The 23,194-nt window shown below is 42.6% G+C and overlaps 1 protein-coding gene and 1 long non-coding RNA gene across 17 annotated transcripts in view; one reads left to right on the top strand and one right to left on the bottom strand.

Moving 5' to 3' along the window:
• BPIFC (BPI fold containing family C) overlaps nt 1-21,622 on the top strand; it is a 60,592-nt gene extending 38,970 nt beyond the window's left edge. For 10 of the 14 annotated variants that reach the window (XM_009438245.4, XM_063808222.1, XM_024352707.2 and 7 more), the window contains 7 exons: nt 1,806-1,859; nt 3,035-3,205; nt 4,165-4,232; nt 16,024-16,066; nt 18,281-18,344; nt 19,443-19,519; nt 21,042-21,622. In XM_009438245.4, coding sequence (XP_009436520.3) covers nt 1,806-1,859; nt 3,035-3,205; nt 4,165-4,232; nt 16,024-16,066; nt 18,281-18,344; nt 19,443-19,519; nt 21,042-21,164 — 600 coding nt within the window. In that variant the 3' untranslated portion in view covers nt 21,165-21,622. The remainder of the gene's footprint in view (nt 1-1,805; nt 1,860-3,034; nt 3,206-4,164; nt 4,233-16,023; nt 16,067-18,280; nt 18,345-19,442; nt 19,520-21,041) is intronic. The other 4 variants (XM_054675525.1, XM_024352709.2, XM_063808225.1 and 1 more) reach the window with 1 other exon arrangement.
• LOC107970231 (uncharacterized) lies at nt 6,088-23,177 on the bottom strand. Of its 3 annotated transcripts, XR_001712651.4 has the most exons (4): nt 23,056-23,143; nt 22,598-22,842; nt 10,931-11,042; nt 6,088-8,680 (listed from the first exon to the last, which is right to left on the bottom strand). It is a non-coding gene; the product is annotated as an uncharacterized LOC107970231 (long non-coding RNA). The 3 variants fall into 3 exon arrangements; XR_008541675.2 differs by lacking the exon at nt 22,598-22,842 and having other exon boundaries at nt 23,056-23,177; XR_001712652.3 differs by lacking the exons at nt 6,088-8,680; nt 10,931-11,042 and adding an exon at nt 21,019-21,125.
• Nucleotides 23,178-23,194: the final 17 nt, after the last annotated feature.

Genomic DNA, 23,194 nt, shown 5'->3' with positions numbered 1-23,194 from the left:
CTTTTATGCCACAATTTCAATTCTGGGACCTTTTTAGGCTATCACTCCCAGCAAGACAGTGAAGGAATGAGGGAATTGTGGAGTGAACATTGTTACGGGTTGAGCATCCCTTATCCAAAATGCTTGGGACCAGAAGTGTTCTGGATTTTGGATTTTGTCAGATTTTGGGATATTTGCATTATATATACTTACTGGTTGAGCAGCCCTAATCTGAAAATCCAAAATCTAAAATGCTCCAATAAGCATTTCCGTTGTGTGTCATGTCAGCATTTAATAGTTGGATTTTGGGGCACTTTGAATTTCGGATATTCAGATTAGGAATGTTTAACCTGTATTAGTTGGGGAGTTGGCAAGTTTCCAGTTCTGCTAAATTTGTTTTTTCATGACACCTCACCACTCACCACTGTTCTAGATTAATCTCCAATAATAGCAAGATCCCTTTCCATCATGTATTGCCCGTGACCTTAGAGGTAATTTAAATTTATATAACTTCTATGGGCCAGAATTTCTTCATCTGGAAAAGGCAGATAATAATAGTTCCATACTCATAGAGTTTATATGGGCATTAAAAGATTTAAATACATGTCAAGCATTCAGACCAATCCCCAACACAGAATAAGTGCGATATAACTGTTGCTTATCATCATTGTCATCATCATTATTCCCTGTATTATGCTGACATAAAGTTATCCTGGTTGTAATTACAGCTGGTTTATCTACAATGATCAGTAATAATACAGATATTCATTGATCCTCTGTCATGCACCTCCCTTTTATAATGACAGCACTGTCTCTAGCCAGTCAACCAAAAACTTTTATTGAGCATCTCTTTTTGAATCTCCTCATTCTATATGTTTTAATTATATAAGTAGGTATAAAGCTTATGTTCAGAATGGTAAGTATGGCAGCAGTGGCTACCTTACGATGCTGAGAATTAGACACTTCTAGCTGCAGACTTGAAAATCATTTATCTCTGAAGGTAAATTCCTTAAGCATCCAGTATCTCAGTAATCCCTAAAAGTGAGGACAGTAACACAAGGCTTATCGTTAATGACTGTAGAATATGTATACATAGGTAGATTGTAATATATATAAGTGAAGAATATGTACATATAGATTGTAATATATATATAAATAAAGACTATGTACATATAGATTGTAATATATATAAATGAAGAATACGTACACATAGATTGTAATATATATAAATGAAGAATATGTACACATAGAGTAATATATATATAAAGACTATGTACATATAGAGTGTAATATATAAATGAAGAATATGTACACATAGATTGTAATATATATAAATGAAGAATATGTACACATAGAGTAATATATATATAAAGACTATGTACATATAGAGTGTAATATATAAATGAAGAATATGTACACATAGATTGTAATATATATAAATAAAGAATATGTACACATAGATAGGTTGTAATATATAAAAATAAAGAATATGTACATATAGTTATATATATATATAAATAAAACTTTGTTGTACTATATACGTACAATTCATGTGTAAACATTCTACAGTTATTAACAATAGACTGTATTGTTCCCAGAGTTAAAAGAAATATAACTTCCTGTGTGACCTTGGGCAAGTCACTTTACTTCTCTGAGCCTCGGATTCCCTATGATTGGGCTATAAAATGATAGGTCACCTTTAAACACTGAATATTTTATGGTGTAACAGCTTCACAATTCGTCAAATTATAGGGAACACTACATTTTCCCTGAAAAGACAATCCACGTAAAATCCTAACAGTGACATAATGGGCTTTATTTTCCAGATTTCCAACCATTTTGTTCAAAACTCTCAAGGCCTTGGCAACGTGCTCTCCCGGGTAAGTGCTCAGGGTTTGAGTCTTGATGGTGTATTTGGCTCCATTGCAATTACTTCTGGAAGACTTGTGGGTTCTACGTATTCCTTTTTGGATAAGTCCCTCTGTCTATTATTGGGAGTTTTTTCTCATAATCGAATATCTACAAATATTTACTGAACAGTACAGTTTAAAGTGCAATTAACATACAAGTGAGAGTATAATTGTAAGTTCACAAAATAAATCACCGTGCCTTCCACAATATTCCATCATACTTGAAATAATTAGTTTAAATAAAGGATTTATTAGTGGAAATGAAGGATTCAATTCTTAATTGAAGGATTAGTGCCCACACTTGTAACTGTAGTAAAAAGCAACTGTTAATATTGTGCCTTCGTAGCACACTAAGTATTGAACATAATGAACCTACGGGCTAGGGATTGCCCTTGAGGACAAAGAGATGTTCATGTAGCATCCTGGTTTTAGAGCAAGGATCTTGAGTCAGATAGACCTAGATTTGTTTTTGTTTGTTTGTTTTTTGAGACAGGGTCTCGCTCTGTCATCCAGGCTGGAGTGCAGTGGCACGATCTTGGCTCACTGCAATATCCGCCTCCCCTGCTCAAGTGATCCTCCCACCTCCGCCTCCCGAGTAGCTGGGACTACAGGCACAAGCCACTATGCCCAGCTAATTTTTCTATTTTTTGTAGAGGCAGTATTTCTTCATGTTGCCCTGGCTGGTTTCAAACTCCTGGCTTCAAGTGATCCACCGATCTCAGCCTCCCAACGTGCTAGGATTACAGGCATGAGCCACTGTGCCCAGCCCAGACCTAGATTTGAATCCCAATTATACCACTTATTCCCCTAGAACCTTGAGAACATCATTTAACCTCTGTAAGACTCACATTCTCCACTACGAAACAGGGATGCTGATAGAATCTGCCTCACAGGGATTTTCTGAAGATTAAATGTGATAATATATAAAGCCCCTGGCATAGTGGGTAGTATCAAGTATTATGTTCAGTAACTGCCAACTGTTATCATCGTTTGATTTTTGTGTGTAATTATGATTATTAAAGAGCTTTTTTTCTATTCTAACTGCACAATGTAAGATTTAGTCACCACAGGCCATCCTAACCTTGTGATCTCCCTTCACCAACTCACGCCTCACAATCTTTATTTCTTTCTTGGAATGTGGGCAGATTGCAGAGATCTACATCTTGTCCCAGCCCTTCATGGTGAGGATCATGGCCACAGAGCCTCCCATGATCAATCTACAACCAGGCAATTTCACCCTGGACATCCCTGCCTCCATCATGATGCTCACCCAACCCAAGAACTCCACAGTTGAAACCATCGTTTCCATGGACTTCGTAAGTCTGGGGAGACAGTGGAGCAGCCTGTAGATGCCAATCCTGCTCCTGCTGTGGACTGTTGGCCAGCAGCTTTTAAACGTTTGAAGAGGGTGGGGATGCTACATTGATTAAGAGTGAGGATGGAGGCTGGACGCGATGGCTCATGCCTATAATCCCAGTGTCTTGGGACACTGAAGCAGGAAGATTGCTTGAGGCCAGGAGTTAGAGACCAGCCTGGGTAACATAGCAAGACCTCATCTCTCCAAAAAAAAAAAAAAAATTGTTTGAATTAGCCAGGTGTGGTGGTGTTGTGCACCTGTCATCCTAGCTACTCAGGAGGCTGAGGTGGAAGTGTTGCTCTGAACCCAGGAGTTTGAGGCTACAGTGAGCTATGATTGCACCACTGCACTCCAGTCTGGGCAACAGGGTAAGACCCTGTCTCAGTGAGGTCAGAGTTGAGGGAAGGGTATGTGTGGCAGGATGGGAGGTAAGCACTCACACTCTCATACATTGTAAAATCTCTCCAGTCTCTACTTCATGCACGCTCTTCCCACCACCTACCTCAGTTACATGGAGAGCTGGAATTCTCTTTTTTTTTTAATCTAAATAAGTCAATCAAGGTAGAATTCATTTTTACTTGAGCAAATGAAGGCCAAATGCAATCTGATAGAAGGACATAATAAACCTAACAAAAATGTCATACGCACTTAGGCACATACACACACGTACATAAAGAAGAGCGATTAGGAGAAAAAAAAATTCAAAGGAGATCATCAAACAAAAAGTCTTTGCAGGTAGCTTCCCTAACTACAAGACAGGACTTTCAGAGGTCTGTATTTCCAATGTCTTTTAGACTTCCAATGTCTTGAGACTAAGGGGGAAAGTTGGGCTTATAATGTTTCAACTATTGGAAATTATACTGATGGCGAAAATTGACACTCACTCGTCTTAAAAATAAATGCTTTTATTGTCTATAGGTTGCTAGTACCAGTGTTGGCCTGGTTATTTTGGGACAAAGACTGGTCTGCTCCTTGTCTCTGAACAGGTAAGATCAATCGATTTGACTGTTGGGACACCTTAGTAATAAGTGAGTCAACTGATCAGAGACAAAGTGACCATTAAGAAAACAAGTGATCTGTAATCTCAGCTACTCAGGAGGCTGAGGCAGGAGAATCGCTTGAACCCGGGAGACAGAGGTTACAGTAAGCCAAGATCACACCACTGCACTCCAGCCTGGGTGACAGTGAGACTCTGTCTCAAAAAAAAAAAAAAAAAAAAAAAGGGACGTTAACCATTGTGTGAACATGAGTCAGTTAAGCACCTCTCCTGTAATGGGCCAGATAACTTTAAAGTATGTACTTTACTAAAAATTGTACTGTCAAGCTTTTCTTTTTTCCATTATAGTAACATAAAAATAAAATAGGGAACAAAATAATTATAAATATAATTTTGTAATATGGTCAGGTGCCATCTTACAGGCTCTCACCTGTAATCCCAGCAATTTGGGAGTGGGAGGATTGCTTGAGGCCAGGAGTTTGAGCCCAGCCTGGGCAACAAAATGAGACCTCATCTCTACAAAAGCTTTTTTAAAAATTAGCTAGGCATGGTGTGCACCCCTGTAATCCCAACTACTCAGGAAGCTGAGAGGGAAGAATTGCTTGAGCCCAGGAGTTTGAGATTACAGTGAGCTATGATTGTGCCACTGCACTCCAACCTGAGCAATAGAATGAGACCTTGTCTCTCAAAAAAATTATATATCTCTCTCATATATTTTATATTATATATTTTATATACATATTCAAATTAAATACATAAAATATTATATATGTAATAAATATATTTTTATATTTATATGAAACATTTTATAAAATATGTTTTATATATAATATATATTTCCTATATTTTATTTTTATTTTATATAAACATACAAAGAATATGTATATAATTCTGTAATAGAAGTGTACATTCTAATGGTACAGCAATATAAACTTCAGTTCTTCTTTATCAAATTCATAGAGCATGCTAGTGGGGAAAGAGCATAAAGCTTTGGGAGTTAAGGAACCAAGTTTCCAGTCCTTACTCACAGGCTCTATGACTGTGATCAAGTCTGTTAACCTCCTTGAGCCTCAGTTTCCTTATCTGTAAATAAGGAAGTTGAACTGGATCATGCCTAAGGTACCTTCAGACTCTGACCATCTGATCCCATTACTAGAACAGGGAAGTTAACAAGATCTTCCCCATGGCCTGCCTGACTGTCAAATGCATGTGACGCACTGTGAAAGGCCATGTGCAGGCCACAGATGCAGATCATTGAACACTAAGTGCCATTCGGCAGAACCGTCTACAAAGCCCATTTTCCTCAGCCCTATAAAGCTGGTAGTTGAAGTCATCCATCAGACTACCTGGGGGGAGAATTTACAGAAAGATTAGATGGCACAGACCAAATGTATGGAAGGAAGAAAAGGAAGCAATGAAACAGACGTAAGCAGAGTCAGAAAAGATCTGAGAAACCAGCAGAGGGGGAGTAAATCAATCACAAGTCAACGTGGTAGTTATGAAGTCTATTGTAAGTCAACGTGGTAGTTATGAAGTCTATTGTGGAAATATGGAAAATGGCCAGGCGCAGTCGCTCACGCCTGTAATCCTAGCACTTTGGGAGGACGAGGCAAGTAGATGATGAGGTCAGGAGTTCGAGACCAGCCTGGCCAACATAGTGAAACCCCATCTCTACTAAAAATACAAAAATTAGCCGGGCATGGTAGCATGTGCCTGTAATCCCAGCTACTCGGGAGCCTGAGACAGAAGAATTGCTTGAACCCGGGAGGTGGAGGTTGTGGTGAGCGGAGATTGCGCCACTGCACTCCAGCCTGGGCAACAGAGCGGGACTTCATGAGAAAAAAAAAAAAAAAAAAAGGCCGGGTGCCATGGCTCACGCCGGTAATCCCAGCACTTTGGGAGGCTGAGGCGGGTGGATCATGAGGTCAGGAAATCGAGACCATCCTGGCTAACATGGTGAAACCCCATCTCTACTGAAAATACAAAAAATTAGCCAGGCGTGGTGGCGGGCGCCTGTAGCTCCAGCTACTTGTGAGGCTGAGGCAAGACAATGGCGTGAACTCGGGAGGCGGAGCTTGCAGTGAGCCGAGATGGCGCCACTGCACTCCAGCCTGGAGGACAGAGCGAGACTCCATCTCAGAAAAAAAAAAGAAAAAGAAAAAAAGAAAAGAAACATGGAAAATGTTTTCAAGAAAATTATGTTAAATGGAAAAAACAGAATACAAAACTGCGCAAACACAACAGCCGTTAATTGTGTAAAATAGCTTTGCATCTGGAAGAGGAAAATAGCTTTGCATCTGGAAGAGGAAAATAGCTTTGCATCTGGACAAGGAAGTGAATCACAAAACTGAAAATGAAGAGTTGTGTTAGGATATGGGATTATGAGAGGGTTCTTTTTTCATTAAAATTTTCTTTGTAAGTATATTGTTTTTCCAACAAAGGGAATATAATTTTTTTTTTTTTTTTTGAGATGGAGTGTTACTCTGTCACCCAGGCTGGAGTGCAGGGGTGTGATCTCGGCTCACTACAACCTCCGCCTCCCGGGTTCAAGTGATTCTCCTGCCTCGGCCCGCCAAGTAGCTGGGATTACAGGCGCCTGCCACCACACCTGGCTAATTTTTGTATTTTTTAGTAGAGACGGGGTTTCACCATGTTGGCCAGGCTGGTCTCAAACTCCTGACCTCGGGCGATCTGCTGGCCTCGGCCTCCCAAAGTGCTGGGATTACAGGCGTGAGCCACCACGCCCAGAAATACAATGTTTTGTTTGTTTGTTTGTTTGTTTGTTTAAAGTAGTATGGTTTCCCAGAGAGAAAAGGTTTTAGGAAGGTTTACTCCCATTTACCAAGCCCTTCAAAGCAGTCCTGACTTCTCCATTAGCTTCCTTTAGGCACAATAGGCACAGTGCCTAGAGCCACAATACTTTAAAAGCCCATGAGAGGCCGGGCAGGGTGGCACACGCCTGTAATCCCAGCACTTTGGGAGGCCAAGGTGAATGGATTGCCTGAGCCCAAGAGGTCGAGGCTGCAGTGAGCTATGATCTCAATCTGGGCGACAGAGCAAGACCCTGTCCAAAAGCACACACACACACACACACACACACGCACACACACACACGCGCGCATGCGCGCACACACACACATGCACACACACACACACGTTTTAATGTATTGTAAAATAATATTTTAAAATGAATACAATTTAGACTTGATCATACTTATCTTTATATCAAATAGTTATGAAATATAATTTTCATTTTTTTTAACAGAAGAAAGGTCCCCAAAGGCAAAAGTGCCTCAGGCCTCCAGAAGTCATGAGGTGACCCTATTTCCAGGGAATCAGGCTGATGAAACTCTGAACCATGAAGAGTGATCTTTATTTGGCAGTTCTTTTTTGTTTTGTTTTGTTCTGTTTTGTTTTGAGACAGAATCTCGCTCTGTCACCCAGGCTGGAGTGCAGTGGCACGATCTGGGCTTACTGCAACCTCTGCCTCCCAGGTTCAAGTGATTCTCCTGCCTCAGCCTCCTGAGCAGGTGGGACTACAGGCGCACGCCACCACGCCCAGCTAATTTTTGTATTTTTAGTAGAGATGGGGTTTCACCATGTTGGCCAGGATGGTCTTGATCTTTTGACCTCGTGATCAACCCACCTTGGCCTCCCAAAGTGCTGGGATTACAGGTGTGATATTTGGCAGTTCTAATACAGAGGATGAAAGCCAGAGAGCATGAGGGTGAGGGGGGAAGGAACCAAAGGTGAGAAATTTGCAGCATCTGAGATCGGCCACGAGAGGAAGGAAGGAGAGAATCTGGATAGCATTGCCTGAGCATCGGGACTGTGATGCTCAGTCTGTTGGGAAACAAAGAGGAAAGAACCAGGAGGAAAGGAAAGGCTGGAAATGGGGAGTGATGTGGAGCGGGGCACAGGGGCAGGGCTGCTAACTGAGGCAGAAGGTTCCTAGAGAAGGTAGAAACAACACTTGCATCTGAGCAGGTGTCTGGTTTACTGGCAGGATCTCAAGGAATAATTTAATCATGATTCAACTTCAGGGTTGTGGCAAGAAGGTGCAAAAGACTTTAAGAAGCATGGAGACCAGGTTCACTTTTCTGCTTAAATCAAACTGAGCCTTATCTCTAATGTTTCTATAATACTAGTAAGCAACAGCACGTTCAATGGCTGTTATGTTTATTTATGGGAGTAATAGAAAAAACTGTTTTAAGCTGATAAATTTACATCATCCCGGAAATGTGTGAATTCATTCTCTTGGCTTCCTACAGTCCACAGAGTTCTTTGACCTCATGAACATGAACCCTGAAATTAGGACCCCTGGCTTGTTGTCTGTTGCCCAGCAGTCTCCTGGAAATTCTCCGCTGGGCAGGTTTCTGGTGCTCTGATGCCTTAGCTGGGTCTGAGCAGGGCTGGCTACATAATTTGCAGGGCCCACTGCAAAATGAAAATGCAGAACCTCTTTTCAAAAGGATTAAGAATTTCTTTTTTCTTTCTTTTTTTTTTTTTTTTTTTTTCAGACGGCATCTTGCTCTGTTGCCGGGGCTGGAGTGCAGTGGCACGATCTTGGTTCACTGGAGCTTCTGCACCCCGGGTTCCAGTGATTCTCCTGCCTCAGCCTCCTGGGTAGCTGGGATTACAGGCGTGTGCCACCACACGCAGCTGATTTTTGTATTTTTAGTAGAGACGGGGTTTCGCCATGTTGGCCAGGCTGGTCTCGAACTCCTGACCTCAGGTGATCCACCTGCCTCGGCCTCCCAAAGTGCTGGGATTACAGGCGTGAGCCACCGTGCCTGGTCAAGAATTTTAAGATAGAGATGGCAGGGCATTAAGCCAAGCACAGGGGCCTTCTAAGCACAAGTGAGGGTGTCTCCTTCATGGGGTGTTATAGCAAACCTCAGGCAGTGAGCAGGCTGGGGGCAAGGCAGGTGGGCTGGGCCTCACTCAGGTTTAAAGCAGCCAAACCAGGAGGCAAGACTTTGTAGAGGAGCCAAGGCTGTGTTGAAATGACAGCCCTGGGCTCTGGCAGTAGGATCCCTAGCCCTGCCTCCCATGCAGGCTGCCCCAGCTGGCTCCTGCACTCCTGGGCTCCCCAAGCTTTTCAGGATGAGCTGGTTTGGTCTTGGGTGATATCAGAGAGACACAGCAGGAAAAGGATCAAGTGGGTGGGGATCAGTGGAACATCCCTGAGAAGAACCAGGGAACACGGGGGCTCCAAATTACTCTCCCCAGAACAACATGGCCTCTCTAACTATCCCCTGCCTGAATGTGCCTCTTCCTGGAGCTGCTCGGGGCTGGCTGCATAGACAGCAAATACAGAAATCAGAGACAAACCCTGTGTTGGTGGTCTAGACAGACTGTAGGATCACAGGCTTTGGAGTCAGACTAGCTGGTCTGGTTCTGATCCCAGTGCTGCCACTAATTAGCTCTGGCATCTCAGGCGAGTTTCTTAACCTCTCTTGGACTCCATTTCCTCCTCTGTAAAATGGTGTAATAAAGCCCACTTCAGGAGAAGGTTGTGAGAAGTATGAGAGTTAATACAGGTAAAGTGTGTGGTTGCCATTCAATAGCTCTGTGATCTTGGGTGTAAGTTATTTAATCTCCATAAAGCATAAAACGGGAATAATAGTACCTACCTCCAGGACCATTCATTTAATCTATTGACCATTATTGAGCACTGTTCCAGGCCCTGGAGACACGGAGTTGTAAGGTTTAAATGAAATGACAGAGGCACCGGGCTTGGCACGGGACCTAGTAGACGGTAAAGGCCCAATAATAAAGAATAGTCATGAACTGTACCAAAAAAAGGCTATTTCTTAGCTGTTGGCTTTGACTATGATTTCAAATTTAGAGATAGTCTCAGCCAGGACAAGGAGGTGCTCAATCATACAAGATCATTTCCAGAGTCCCCTGATTCAGAATACACTTCGCTCCCCTGTATCCTGCCCATGGATAGCTAAGAAATAGTCCTTTTTTGTATAATTCATGGCTATTCTTTATTATTGGATCTTTGTCGTCTACTACGTCCTGTGCCAAGCCCAACACCTCTATTATTTCATTTTAAATCTTACAACTCTGTGTCTCCAGGGCCTGGCACAGTGCTCAATAAATGTCAGTAGATTAAATGAACGGTCCTAGAGGTAGGTACTATTATCCCCATTTTACAGTTTGTAGAGATTAAATAACTTACTGAAGGTCACAGAGCTATTGAATGGCTGAGCCAGAACTTGAACCTGGGTGAGTCCGCTTTCAAAGCCGTGAGTATTTACTTACCACAGTATACTGCCTTTGATGTAGTGAAGAGCTTTGACTTAGAAAATAAGACAAGGCCAGGCGTGGTGGCTCACGCCTATAATCTCAGCACTTTGGGAGGCCGAGGCAGGTGGATCATCTGAGGTCAGGAGTTCGAGACCAGCCTGGCCAACATGGTGAAACCCCGTCTCTACTAATAATACGAAAATTAGCTGGGCATGGTGGTACATGCCTGTAGTCCCAGCTACTCCGGAGGCTGAGGCAGGAGAATCGCTTGAACGCAGGAAGCGGAGGTTGCAGTGAGCCGAGATGGCACCACTGCACTCTAGCCTGGGCGACAAGAGCAAAACTCCGTCTCAAAAAAAAAAAAAAGAAGAAGAAGAAGGAAGAAAATAACACTTAAGATTTAGGAAATAAATACCTTTATACCCTTACCTGGAAGAGGAAACCCATAAGCATGGAGTCACGCTAAGTTGAAACAGGCAGCATGCCCTTTTTCAATATTCAGCATTGATAAAAGAAAGAGAAAACACTGGAACTGGTTGTGCTGAAATAGAAAAAAACACACAGCACTTTTCTCACTGCATCAAGGAATCAAGGGAAGAAAATGGTGAAGAAAGTAAAAAACTAGCAATTCTAATAATACACTTGAACTCTTTGAGCATGTCTAGTTAAGAGCACAGTCTCTGGAGTCAGGCATATCTGGATTTGAATTCTGCCTCTGCCATTTGCTACCTACGTGACCTTAAGCAAGTTACGTAACCTCGTTAAGTATCAGTTTCCTCATTAGCAAAACAAAACACCCCTCCATAGGGTTGTTGTATGGGTGGATGAGAAAATGTATGTAAGTCACTTAGCACAACAGTCAGCATATAGTCATTGATCCAGAAACATTTGTTCCTAGTAGTACTAGTATTTCATTCTTTTTCCCCATTCTAAGATCAAATTTTGACCAAATAACAGGGAGAAACTGATCCCAAGAGACATGACAAGTCAGGATGGTTTTTAAAGCTGTGGAGTTTTAAACCAGACTCACTGCTCTATTTACAATTGAGAGTTGTTCCAAACATACTTCTCTTTGGAGGCAACCTCAGTACAGTTTGGCCCACATAGTAGACATATTTTAGATTACTTCAGAGGCCAAGTTAAATGACACTTTCCCTTTTTTGGTCTTCATCCAGATCACTTAATTCTAACCCTCTTTTCTTAATCCCATGCAAAGCTCAAGGCAATCAGATGTACGTTACTGTTGAGCCATCTATAACTTAGGAGGTTTTTTGTTTTTTTTGACATTGCATTGATTGAGACTTTGGACACTCCAAATTGAACTCCATCATCAACACACATCCACAACACACACACACACACACACACACACACACACACACCCTACAACTCCTCCCAAGCAACATAGCGAGAGAATGCAAATATAGCTGACTACAAGCAGATGGAATCACTACCTAACTCTACTCCTCAAGCTTGGGCATATAAACAATTCCCAATGATGGACAAGTCAGTGGAGCTCAGACTTGGCACCTGGGCTGACCCCCCCAACTCCACCCTTCCTCTGAACTACTCTTGAAGCCATGGCAGAAGAATGCCACAGTGGGGTGGCCCCTGCCAGAGGAGGAAACCCCAAATGGAAGCTTCTTCCAGAATTTCCAGGCTGCAGGAAACAATGAAATTCAAACATTGGATAACTCTTACTCATCAAAAGGGTCCTTTAATAGTGGAATGGGTTCAACACATTCTTCCCTTTAAAACTTTTCATCATTGGATTAAATCCACAGTCTGAGGTTTTCAAGCTCTTCATCCACTGGTCCTACTTCTCAAGCCAGCCAACCTTATCTTCCTCAGCTCACTAAAATGAACATTCTGCTTTAGACTGGCTCACCTTCAAAGTGACCCCAATTCCAACAAACACTCCCCAACCCATGTCCTTCATCTGCTCATTTATCCACACATCCATTCAGTAAGAATTTACTGAGAACCTATTATGTGCTTTGCACTGTTTTTAACACAGAAGGACAATGGTTTCTATTTTCCAGGTCCACAGCCTGGTGGGAGAAACAGTACTGGGTGCCAAGGACATGCTAGAGAGGTGTACAGAGTCTTCTCTCAAAGGGAAACTTGTTTTCCCCCCATGATATGCCCCATATCACACACACATGCATGCTCACACACACACACACAACTCTAGCCTACGCTGGTTTCTTCATCTTTTCGCACTCTCTTTTTTTTTCGAAACGTAGTCTTGCTCTGTCGCCCAGACTGAAATGCAGCGGTATGATCTTGGCTCATTGCAACCCCTGCCTCCCAGTTTTAAGCAATTCTCCTGCCTCTGCCTCCCGAGTAGCTGGGGTTTACTGGCACATGCCACCATGCCTGGCTAATTCTTGTAATTTTAGTAGGGACGGGGTTTTGCCATGTTGGCCAGGCTGGTCTCGAACTCCTGACTTCAGGTGATCCACCCGTCTCAGCCTCCCAAAGTGCTGGGATTACAGGCGTGAGCCACCGTGCCCAGCTTCACACCCTTTTTAGAGTCTCTGCAGCAAGTCTGTATGGTGTGTAAACCCATGAAGAAGCACCTGAGTATACATTGCTTTGTGTTGTTCTCTACCTCCTACAAACAACTTCTCGCCATCCCTCATAATTATAGATAGAGGTTAAATTCTTCACATTGCCTCGCACATTCCTGAGCACAGAATGAGCACCTAGGTAACCTGTTAGCCTGATCTTTTCTCCATGCTGCAGCCAGAGTGATCTTTATAAAACACAGACATCATCTCCTTTCTTAAAAAACCTTCATTGGATTTCTTGCTCTGAGGATAAAAAATGAAAATCGTAACACAGCCAGAGGCACTGAGCCTGGTCAATCCTGTCTGCCTCTCGCATCGCCCTGCTGTGCTCTCCCAGCTCTCAGTTCCCTCCGTGGGGCTTTTGCAACCCCTACCTGGAACCCTCCCCACTCCCTTCCCCATTTTGCCTTTTGAATCTTACTCATCCTTCATATTTCAGCTCAAGCAGCCCTCCCCTGGAAACCTTCCTACATCTACCAAATGAAATCAAGTTCCTCTTTGTATTTTGACTCCACGAAATTGTTTCTTTCCTTAAGAGCATTTATCTCAATTGTAATTAAACCTTAATTAGTGGGATGATTTGATTAATGACTGCCACCCCACTAGGTGGTAAGCTACATGAGAACAGTGGTTGTGTCTAGTTTTGCTCACAAGGCTGCTATCTCTAGCACCTGTCCCAGTACTGACACATAATAAATATTTCCTGGATGACCCAATCAATGAATAAGTGAACATTAAGTACCTCTGTACTCAATCCTAGGAATACAAGAATTTTGATCAGGAGAGTGTCTCCATCAGACATGCCTGTAACATAGCTTCCCCTGGGGATGGTGTAGAAGATGGATTGGAAAGGGTCAATAGTGGAAACAGGGAGATTTGTTAGAAGGCTGATGCAGAAGTAGGGCTCTAGACCTGGGCAAAAGTGAGCCATAGAAAGCTAAGAGGAAAAGCAAGATACGAAAAAGAGAGCTGTGGGATGGGCATCAGGAGATCTGAGTCCCAGTAACAAATCTGCCGTTAATATTTCTCATCTTTGACCTTCAGTTTCTCCCTCTGCAAAATGAAGGAGTCTTCTCTATTCATTACTATTTCTTCATAGTATTATTATTATTGCATAGAAAAATCAACTATGTATATTGGGAGGACTACTTATGGATCAGCTCTTGGCAAAATTGGGAAACAGACAACGTTGACCTTGAGTTTTCTTATGAAAATTCCCATAAAATATCAAGCAACAGGACACGCTGTCACTCAGCCTTACCAAGCTGGGAGAGGGTTCAGGGAGGAGGACTCCCTTCTACTTGGACCTACAGCAAGTGCTCTGTTGATATTTGAAAAAGAACATCAAGGACATTATGTGCTGTTATAACTGTTAGCATTTCTCTTCCTAATAAAAATGGCTCATATTCAGAGTGATAAGGATATGCTAGGCACAGTTCTAAGCATTTTATGTGCATCATTTCATTCAATTTTCACTACAGCCCTGCGAGGCAGGTATTGTTCTTTTTTAATTGTATTGTTTAATGGACATATCGTAATTTTACATATTCATGGAGTACCTAGTGATGTTTCAATATGTATCAATGTATAGTGATCAGATCAAGGCAATTAGCGTGTCTATTATCGCAAACATTTGTCATTTATTTGTGTTGAGGCTGTTCTATCTTCCCTCTAGCTATTTGAAACTATACAATATATTATTGTTAACTATAGTCATTTCACATATTCTTATTCATATTTCATAGTTGAGAAAATTAAGATCCAGAGAGATTAAGTAAATCTACAGAGTTAAGAAGAGGCAGAAATGGGGTTACTAACAATTATACTGTACCTTTCACATCAGATAGCTTTCTTAGCTAATGCTTCCCTTATCTGCAACGATTGAACAGCTAAAAAAATGGTGTGAGTGATGTGGCTTTCTGATGGGTGTGGCCTAGACTGGTCATAGAATTTAGTGTCAAGAAGACTGGGATTATAAGGGCTCAGGGAAGTTACAAGGCTGAGTTCGGAGCCAGAAACCTGAAAACTTTTTTTTTTGAGACGGAGTCTTGCTCTGTCACCCAGGCTGGAGTGCAGTGGCGCGATCTCTGCTCACTGCAAGCTCTGCCTCCTGGGTTCACACCATTCTCCTGCCTCAGCCTCCTGAGTAGCTGGGACTAGAGGTGCCCATCACCATGTCCCGCTAATTTTTTGTATTTTTTAGTAGAGATGGGGTTTCACCGTGTTAGCCGGGATGGTCTCGATCTCCTGACCTCATGATCCGCCCGCCTCGGCCTCCCAAAGTGCTGGGATTACAGGCTTGAGCCACCGTGCCCGGCCAAAACTGTTTCTTAAGATTGTTCTACATTCCAAGTTGCCAACATTAAGTTCCGTGTAGCAAACGCCCTTGGGGAACCCACCCTGGTTACAAATCCAAGCCCTAAACTATTCCTGCTCTGCTTCTTAAGCAGCAAAATATAGGGGTAGAAGATGTAATAGAACTCGATGTCTTCCCAATTTTATTTGTGTGTGTGTGTTTTATTTTTATCTGTTTTTTTTTTTTTTTTTTTTGACAGGGTCTCACTCTGATACCCAGGCTGGAGTGCAGTGGCATGATCTTGGCTCACTGTAACCTCCACCTCCCGGGTTCAAGCAATTCTCCTGCTTCAGCCTTCCAAGTAGCTGGGACTACAGGCACATCCCACCATGCCCGGCTAATTTTTGCATTTTTTTAGTAGAGTCAGGGTTTCACCATGTTGGCCAGGCTGGTCTCAAATTCCTGACCTCAAGTTATCTGCCTGCCTTGGCCTCCCAAAATACTGGGATTACAGGCGTGGGCCACCATGCCCAGCCTTGTGTGTTTTTTTTTAAATAGTGACTTTTGAACTGAAAATATCCTTTTAGTTTTTGGTTTCTTTCTACTAAGGCTGTTGTTTTCAAATCCTTTAAACTTTTCTTGTTTTCTTTTAGATTCCGCCTTGCTCTGCCAGAGTCCAATCGCAGCAACATTGAGGTAGGAATCTGAGCTCTTGGGGTTACCAAGCACTGGAAGAACGAGGATTCTCCTACTATATATAATAGCGAATTAATTGTTTTCTGTGACTTGGAGTCCTTGATTCCTCCATAATTGTAGGACTTAACTTTGAAATTCTATATGTAGCTACTCATCAATTGAGCCCATTAACCATTCACGAGAGGAACTCTACAGTTTACTTTTATTTATGCAGAAATACTTTTTTAAAAACTCAATAGACTGTTGAGACATTGTATAATGCTAGAAAAACAGGCATTCTCAGGGAATGCCTGTTTTCTCAATAAAATAATCCTCTAGAGTTATAGACGAGACATGTAGAGTTACATATCCCAAAGGAATATGTAAATTATTAAGCCATGATTAGGTTTACTCTTTGAACACTTTCTGCCCATCTCCTAAAATTAGGTCAATGCTGCTTGTATGGATACCTTTGTGGGAGGGGGGTTCCCAGCCTTGTGACTTTCTGATTGGAAGATGATACCCCAACATGTGACTTGGAATCCCCCTTCCCTCAAGCTTCAGGAAGATCAGCTAAATCACTACCTCATACATTCATGGATGGCACTATCATAGAGAAGTTAAGTGGGTTTTGGTGTCAGAATGCCCGGGTAGAATAGTGCCTAGTTCATGGGCAGCACTACATAATGTTAATTATTAGTATTAACGGTATTCATTTACTGATAAATACTTATTGAGCCCGGAACTGTTCTAGACAAAACAGATAAAATCTCTACCCTCAAGGCACTTACATTGTAAAGCAGTGGTTCTCAACTAGTGATTCTCAGCTAGGAACATTTGGCAATGTCTGAAGACATTTTTGGTTGTCACAGCCTGGGATGGAAGGAGACATACTAATGACATTTGGTGGGTAGAGGCCAGGGATGCTGCTAAACATTCACAGTGCACAAGACAGCTCCCAACACCAAAGAATGATCCATCCCAAAACGTCAAGAGTGCCACTCCTGGGAAACCCTGTTCCAGAGTGTGTGCGATTGTGCTTATGTGTGTGTGACAGGCTGAGAGTAGCATACAACAAACAAACAAATATAGTGTTTACTAAAAGAAATACTATAGAGAAAAAGAAATCAGGATAGGCAGTGCAAGTAGGTGTGGAGCTGAAATTACAACCTTGGGGTTGTTGAAAGGATTAGCTGAGATTATATATGAAATGCACTTAGCACACTGACCACATAGTAGGCATTAAAGGAACAGTGGCCACTATTTTCATATTCGCAGTAACTGTTTCAGTTATTGTCACTTCTGTGTTTTCATATTTACGATAATTATTTCAGTTATTGTCACTTTTACGTCAAGAGGCAGTGTAGCATAATAGTTTCATACATAAACTCTGAGGTCCCAACTGCAAAAGTGAATTCCCATTGTCCATTTTCACACTGGTGATAAAGACATACCCACTGCACTCCAGCCTGGGCGACAGAGTGAGCCTCCATCTCAAAAAAATTTTTTAAATAAAAAAGATAAATTGGGTGTTCTGGGGATGGCAATAGCTTTGGAGCGTGATGTAACACAAGGGAATTCCTGTGGCTGAGATTCCCAGTAAGTAAAGGGAAGATTGCTAATTAGGAAATCTAATAGTTGTTCTTGACTGTCTTGGTAGATACCTGAGCTGCCACATTTGCTGGCACCATGTAGTCCCTCTGAATTTGCTATCACCAAAATCCAGTGCAGAGGGAAGCAGAAGTGTCTGTCCTCAAGAGGGAAAAAGTTAGAAAACCCTGTAATATGATTTTCTACAAAGCTATTATCCCTCTGAAAAGATCCTAGTTATTGCTTTCTAGCCTAAGAAGTTCTGGGAAAGTACACATCCAAACCAGGCATGGTACTTTCGAAGCACCCATGATTGGCCAGGTGTGGTGGCTCCCACCTGTAATCCTAGCACTTTGGAAGGTCAAGATTGGAAGTTTGCTTGAGCCCAGGACTTTGAGACTGGGCAACATAGTGAGACTCTGTCCCTAAAAAAAATTTTTTTAACTTAGCCAGGTGTAGTGGTGCACACTTGTAGTCCCAGCTGCTTGAGAGGCTGAGGCAGGAAGATTGCTTGAGCCCAGGAGTTCGAGGCTGGAGAGAGCCATGATCACACTACTGCACTCCAGCCTGGGTAACAAAGCAAAAAAAAAAAAAAAAAAAAAAATCCCGATCTGCCAATTGATTCTATTTCCTCTTTTATTTTAGGTCTTGAGGTTCGAAAATATTCTATCCTCCATTCTTCACTTTGGAGTCCTCCCACTGGCCAATGGTAAGGGATTATTGGAAAACAATGTGACTGTAACATCGGCTAACATTTAACATCTGCATCGGCTGCACTGGGGATTGTTTGGGACTTTCCACCCTGAAGCTTGTACTTCTATCATGTTATCATGAATCCAGGCCAGCCTCAGAATTTGCAAAGTTTGTACCATCAATGCTGTGGTGGCATATTTAGTTATTCTAGGTCGAAGCCCTGTTAGCAATTCTATTTGCAAACTCAGCAAGATCAGCCAACTCTGGTTGAGTTAAGGAGATTGAAACCATGCTCCTTAGGCAGTAAAGAATCTCCTTCCAGTCAACCGGAAACGAGATTATTTTCCCTACGGGATATCTCCGTGGTTCTTATGCCAGGACCACTAACTGGATAGACAAAGTTTTCATGAATGACAATCCTGGGACTTCTCCTTGCACAGCAGTTGTTCATAAACTGCAGCATCTGGAGTCTGGCCCAGTATATTAGACACCAAAATGTTCTCAAGACCCACTAATTATGTATTTTCAAAATATACATCGGGTAGGCTAAAAATGGACAGCATTTCTCTACTGTCCAAATGAACATAATTGTAGGTGCATTTTTTATTAATCACAGATTAATGAGCAATTCTTCCAGGAAAATTCTAGGGACATATCAGAGAGAATGCAAACATGGAACCGGGGAGAATGAAAAGATCAACTATTAAAAAGCTGTCCATGCCGGGCGCAGTGGCTCACGCCTGTAATCCCAGCACTTTGGGAGGCCAAGGCAGGCGAATCACCTGAGGTCAGGAGTTCGAGACACGCCTGGCCAACATGGTGAAACCCTGTCTCTACTAAAAATACAAAAAAACTTAGCCAGGCATGGTGGTGGGCATCTGTAATCTCAGCTACTCGGGAGGCTGAGGCAGGAGAATCACCTGTACCTGGGAGGCGGAGGTTGCAGTGAGCCAAGATCACGCCATTACATTCCAGCCTGGGCAACAAGAGCAAAACTCCATCTCAAAAAAAAAAAAAAAAAAAAAAGCAAGCTGTCAGTCAGTCTCTTACTAAAAAGCTTGCTAAAACCTCTGTGCTTGTGCCCAATTATTTTACGTCTTGTTCTATATTTCAGCAAAATTGCAGCAAGGATTTCCTCTGCCCAATCCACACAAAATCTCATTCATCAATTCAGATATTGAAGTTCTTGAGGTAAGAATGCAAATCTCACCTCTTAACTGACCCATTTCTTTTTATAGTAGACTAAGCTTCCTCCTGTTTTGCTTGTTTTTGTTGTTGTTGTTTGTTTTTGTCGTTGTTGTTTGTTTTTGTCCTGCTTTGCTTTTTCCCAGACCAGGGAATCTTATAAACATGTTTAGTTCTTAAATCACAATTAACAGAAAATATTTAGAGTTGAGTCTAAAAATCAGACCAAGATCAATTTCACTTAGCAGCCAAATCCACAGTATAAGAAGATGCCCCTTAGCACGCTTTATTTTACTTATTCCACAAGACAATCTGTAAGGCTGGAATTATTAGTCCCATTTTACAGATGAGGAAAGGAGGACTCAGAGAGAAGTGGCTCAGGCAGCTGGAAAGGAGCATGGCTGGGACAGGACTGGCTCTTCTGATTCTCCCAGTCAGAAGACTTTCCCCTGAACCAAAGGCACACACCTCTGAGTTCAGGGATCGAATCGTTTTCTGGCTCATCATTATGCATTCACTTCAGAATACCTTTTTTTCTTTCTTTCTTTTTGGCATTGTTGTTTGTTTGGGGAGGTGGAAATATGTTTCTAAAGAAATTCTCCAATCCTGTACAGTCCAGGGGTCCCCAACACCCAGGCCCAGGACCTGTCCCGGTCTGTGGCCTGTTAGGAACCTGGTTGCACAGATGGAGGTGAGCGGCCGAGGAGTGAACATTACTGCCTGAGCTCCACCTCCTATCAGATCAGCAGCAACATTAGATTCTCATAGGAGCACAAACTCTATTGTGAACTGCCTGTGCAAGGGATTTAGGTTGCACGCTCCTTATGAGAATCTAACTAATGCCTGATGATCTGAGGTGGAACAGTTTCATCCCGAAACCATCCCCCAGTCCCAGTCAGTGGAAAAATTGTCTTCCATGAAACCAGTCGCTAATGCCAAAAAGGCTGGGGACTGCTGCCCTACACTACCGTGCATGCTCTCCCACCTCCCTGCTTCTCCCCCACTGCTTCTACAATAGCTAAGTCACATCGGGTGACAGTACTCCAAAATGGCCTTTCCTTTCTCTGGGGCATTCACAAAGTAGGGCCAGGGTAGAGGAGGGCCTGACTCTCTGTAGGACCTGGTAAAGAAACCATCTCTCAGCTGGGCATGGTGGCTCATGCTTGTAATCCTAGCACTTTGGGAGGCTGAGGTGGGCGGATCACTTAAGGTCAGGAGTTGAGACCAGCCTGGCCAAAATGGTGAAACCCTGTCTCTACTAAAAATACAAAAATTAGCCGGGTGTGGTGGCACACACCTGTAGTCCCAGCTGCTTGGGAGACTGAGGCACGAGAATCACTTGAACCCGAGGGACGGAGCTTGCAGTGAGCCAAGATCGCACCACCACACTCCAGCCTGGGCGACAGCCTTTGAGACTCCATCTCAAAATTAAAATAATAAAAAAAAGAAGCCATCTCTTCCTCACCCCTCAGACAAACCCAGACATGCCCAAGTTTTGACGTTATCTTCATTGTCACATCCTTTCCAGGGTTTCCTTTTGATTTCCACCGACCTGAAGTATGAAACATCCTCAAAGCAGCAGCCAAGTTTCCACGGATGGGAAGGTCTGAACCTGATAAGTGGACAGTGGAGGGGGAAGTCAGCCCCTTGATTGCCGGTTTGCAATTCACCCCAGGAAGTAAATGGTCCTTAATCCTACAACTACTGTAAACCCAGAAGGGAAAGACAGTACACACTGGAATTGTAAAGCCCTTGTGAATTGCTTAGGCAGAAAGTTTTCTTTCTTAAGCCTTCAGGAACCCAGAATAAGGCAGACTGTGTTAAAGGGCTAAATAGAGGTGTCTGAATGTGAGTGTATGCATGCTGCGTGTGTCTGTGTTTATGTTTGTTTGTTTGTTTGGGGCAAGAAAGATTCTAGGACAAGAGCTCGGCATGTACTTCTGACCAGGTGGGTAAGAAACTCTAAGTCTGTATTTGTATTGGTCATTCTCAGTGGAAATCCCTTAGGCCCTCTAGTGGTTTTCCCCTACCTGCATATTGGTTTTCATGTTTTATATTCACTGTTACTATCTTCTGTGTTTAATTAAAATTGTTTTCTATCAACTTCAACCTTGGTTTTTTTATTTGAGAAATGGCCTGCCCTGAATTTTTAAAAAATAAAATAGGAGGCCAGCCACAGTAGGCCATGCCTGTAATCCCAGCACTTTAGGAGGCCAAGGTGGGCGGATCATGAGGTCAAGAGGTCGAGACTATCCTGGCCAACATGGTGAAACCCAGTCTCTACTAAAAATACAAAAATTAACTGGGAGTGGTGGCACGCACCTGTAGTCCCAGCTGCTTGGGAGGCTGAGGCAGGAGAATCGCTTGAACCTGGGAGGCGGAGGTTGCAGTGAGCCGAGATGGCACCACTGCACTCCAGCCTGGCGACAGAGCAAGACTCCAACTCAAAAAAATAAAATAAGACATAGAAAAGGGAAGAGACCTAAGGTTGCACAGACATCAAGGCTTGATTTTAAAAGAGAATTCTTTACCTCCGAAATCTTTCCAAGAAGGAACAGGGTAACCACAGGAAACTCTAAAAGTTGCATCACTTCAAGCTCTGGGATTTTTCACCCACCACAGATTCAATGAAATGGCAGTGCAGAGTACTAAACTCAGACAATTCATAACTGAGAATGATATTAATGTGTCAGAGCACCTAATCAATGGGGAGAAATTGGGGCAGAAGAGAAGAAAAGCGGAACCAGTGTAGATAATGCAACAAATGAATGGAAACTACATACTGTTTTTTGCAGCACTTACAGTCTAGTGGGGGAATGGAAAGAGGAGAGCTGTTTATAGAGTGCTTGCCGTGTGCCAAGCCCCGTGCTGATTACCCCTCCAGTGTCACTTCATTTAGCCTTCTACTCAAGAAAGAATTATGATCCCATTTTAGAGATGACGAAACAGAGATAAGAGGGGTTAATCACACCAAGTCAGTAAATGGCACAGATAGAAATTGAATCTTGCGTCTTTCTAATCCCAAAGTTGCAGTTGTTGACATGAGGCCGAACTCGAAACTGAAATCACTTAAAGCTCACTTACCACTATGAACAAGAGACACGGCGTATAAAAGCATGATTAAAGAGGTCTTGATCATCAAAGGCGGCTAGACTGGGGAGTTTTGGCGATCCATAAGGGCTGTGATTCGATCATTTTGTAGTATACGTCTGGCCATAATAGATGCACCCACAAGTGTTTGTTAGAATAAATGATAAGCTGCCATGCTTCATTCTTTGGGATGCTCCTTTCTGACCAAAAAAGTTATTTGGTGTATATCCAGATTCATTCTGAAACATAAATGTTCAGCTATGGTATTTACTCAAACAGGTTTTTCTTTCTCAGCTGCTGGCGTATCTTTTTCCCCTCCCAGCTGAGGGTGTAAACTCCAAGCCAATGCACCGAACCTGACCCAGACTCAAGGTGTTTTCATAAGCTGCTGAAAAGCATTTCCAAAACAAAAGATAACTAGATTATACTTTAAACTTCTGGATTTCGCTTACCTGTAGCTTAGAGGAAATCGACTAATAAAGATCCCAAAGTTATACACTACAGGACAGTACAACTTAACCAGAGGAAAGACATTGGCCTGAAGAATTTCGAGCCTCGGCGCTTGCCGTTGCTCATCCTGCTGCGGCGCTG

The sequence above is a fragment of the Pan troglodytes genome, chromosome 23, assembly GCF_028858775.2.
Source record: "Pan troglodytes isolate AG18354 chromosome 23, NHGRI_mPanTro3-v2.0_pri, whole genome shotgun sequence".
Taxonomy (NCBI): Eukaryota; Metazoa; Chordata; class Mammalia; order Primates; family Hominidae; genus Pan; species Pan troglodytes.
Note: the sequence above shows the minus strand (reverse complement) of the source record. Positions and strands in the feature narration are given on the sequence as shown.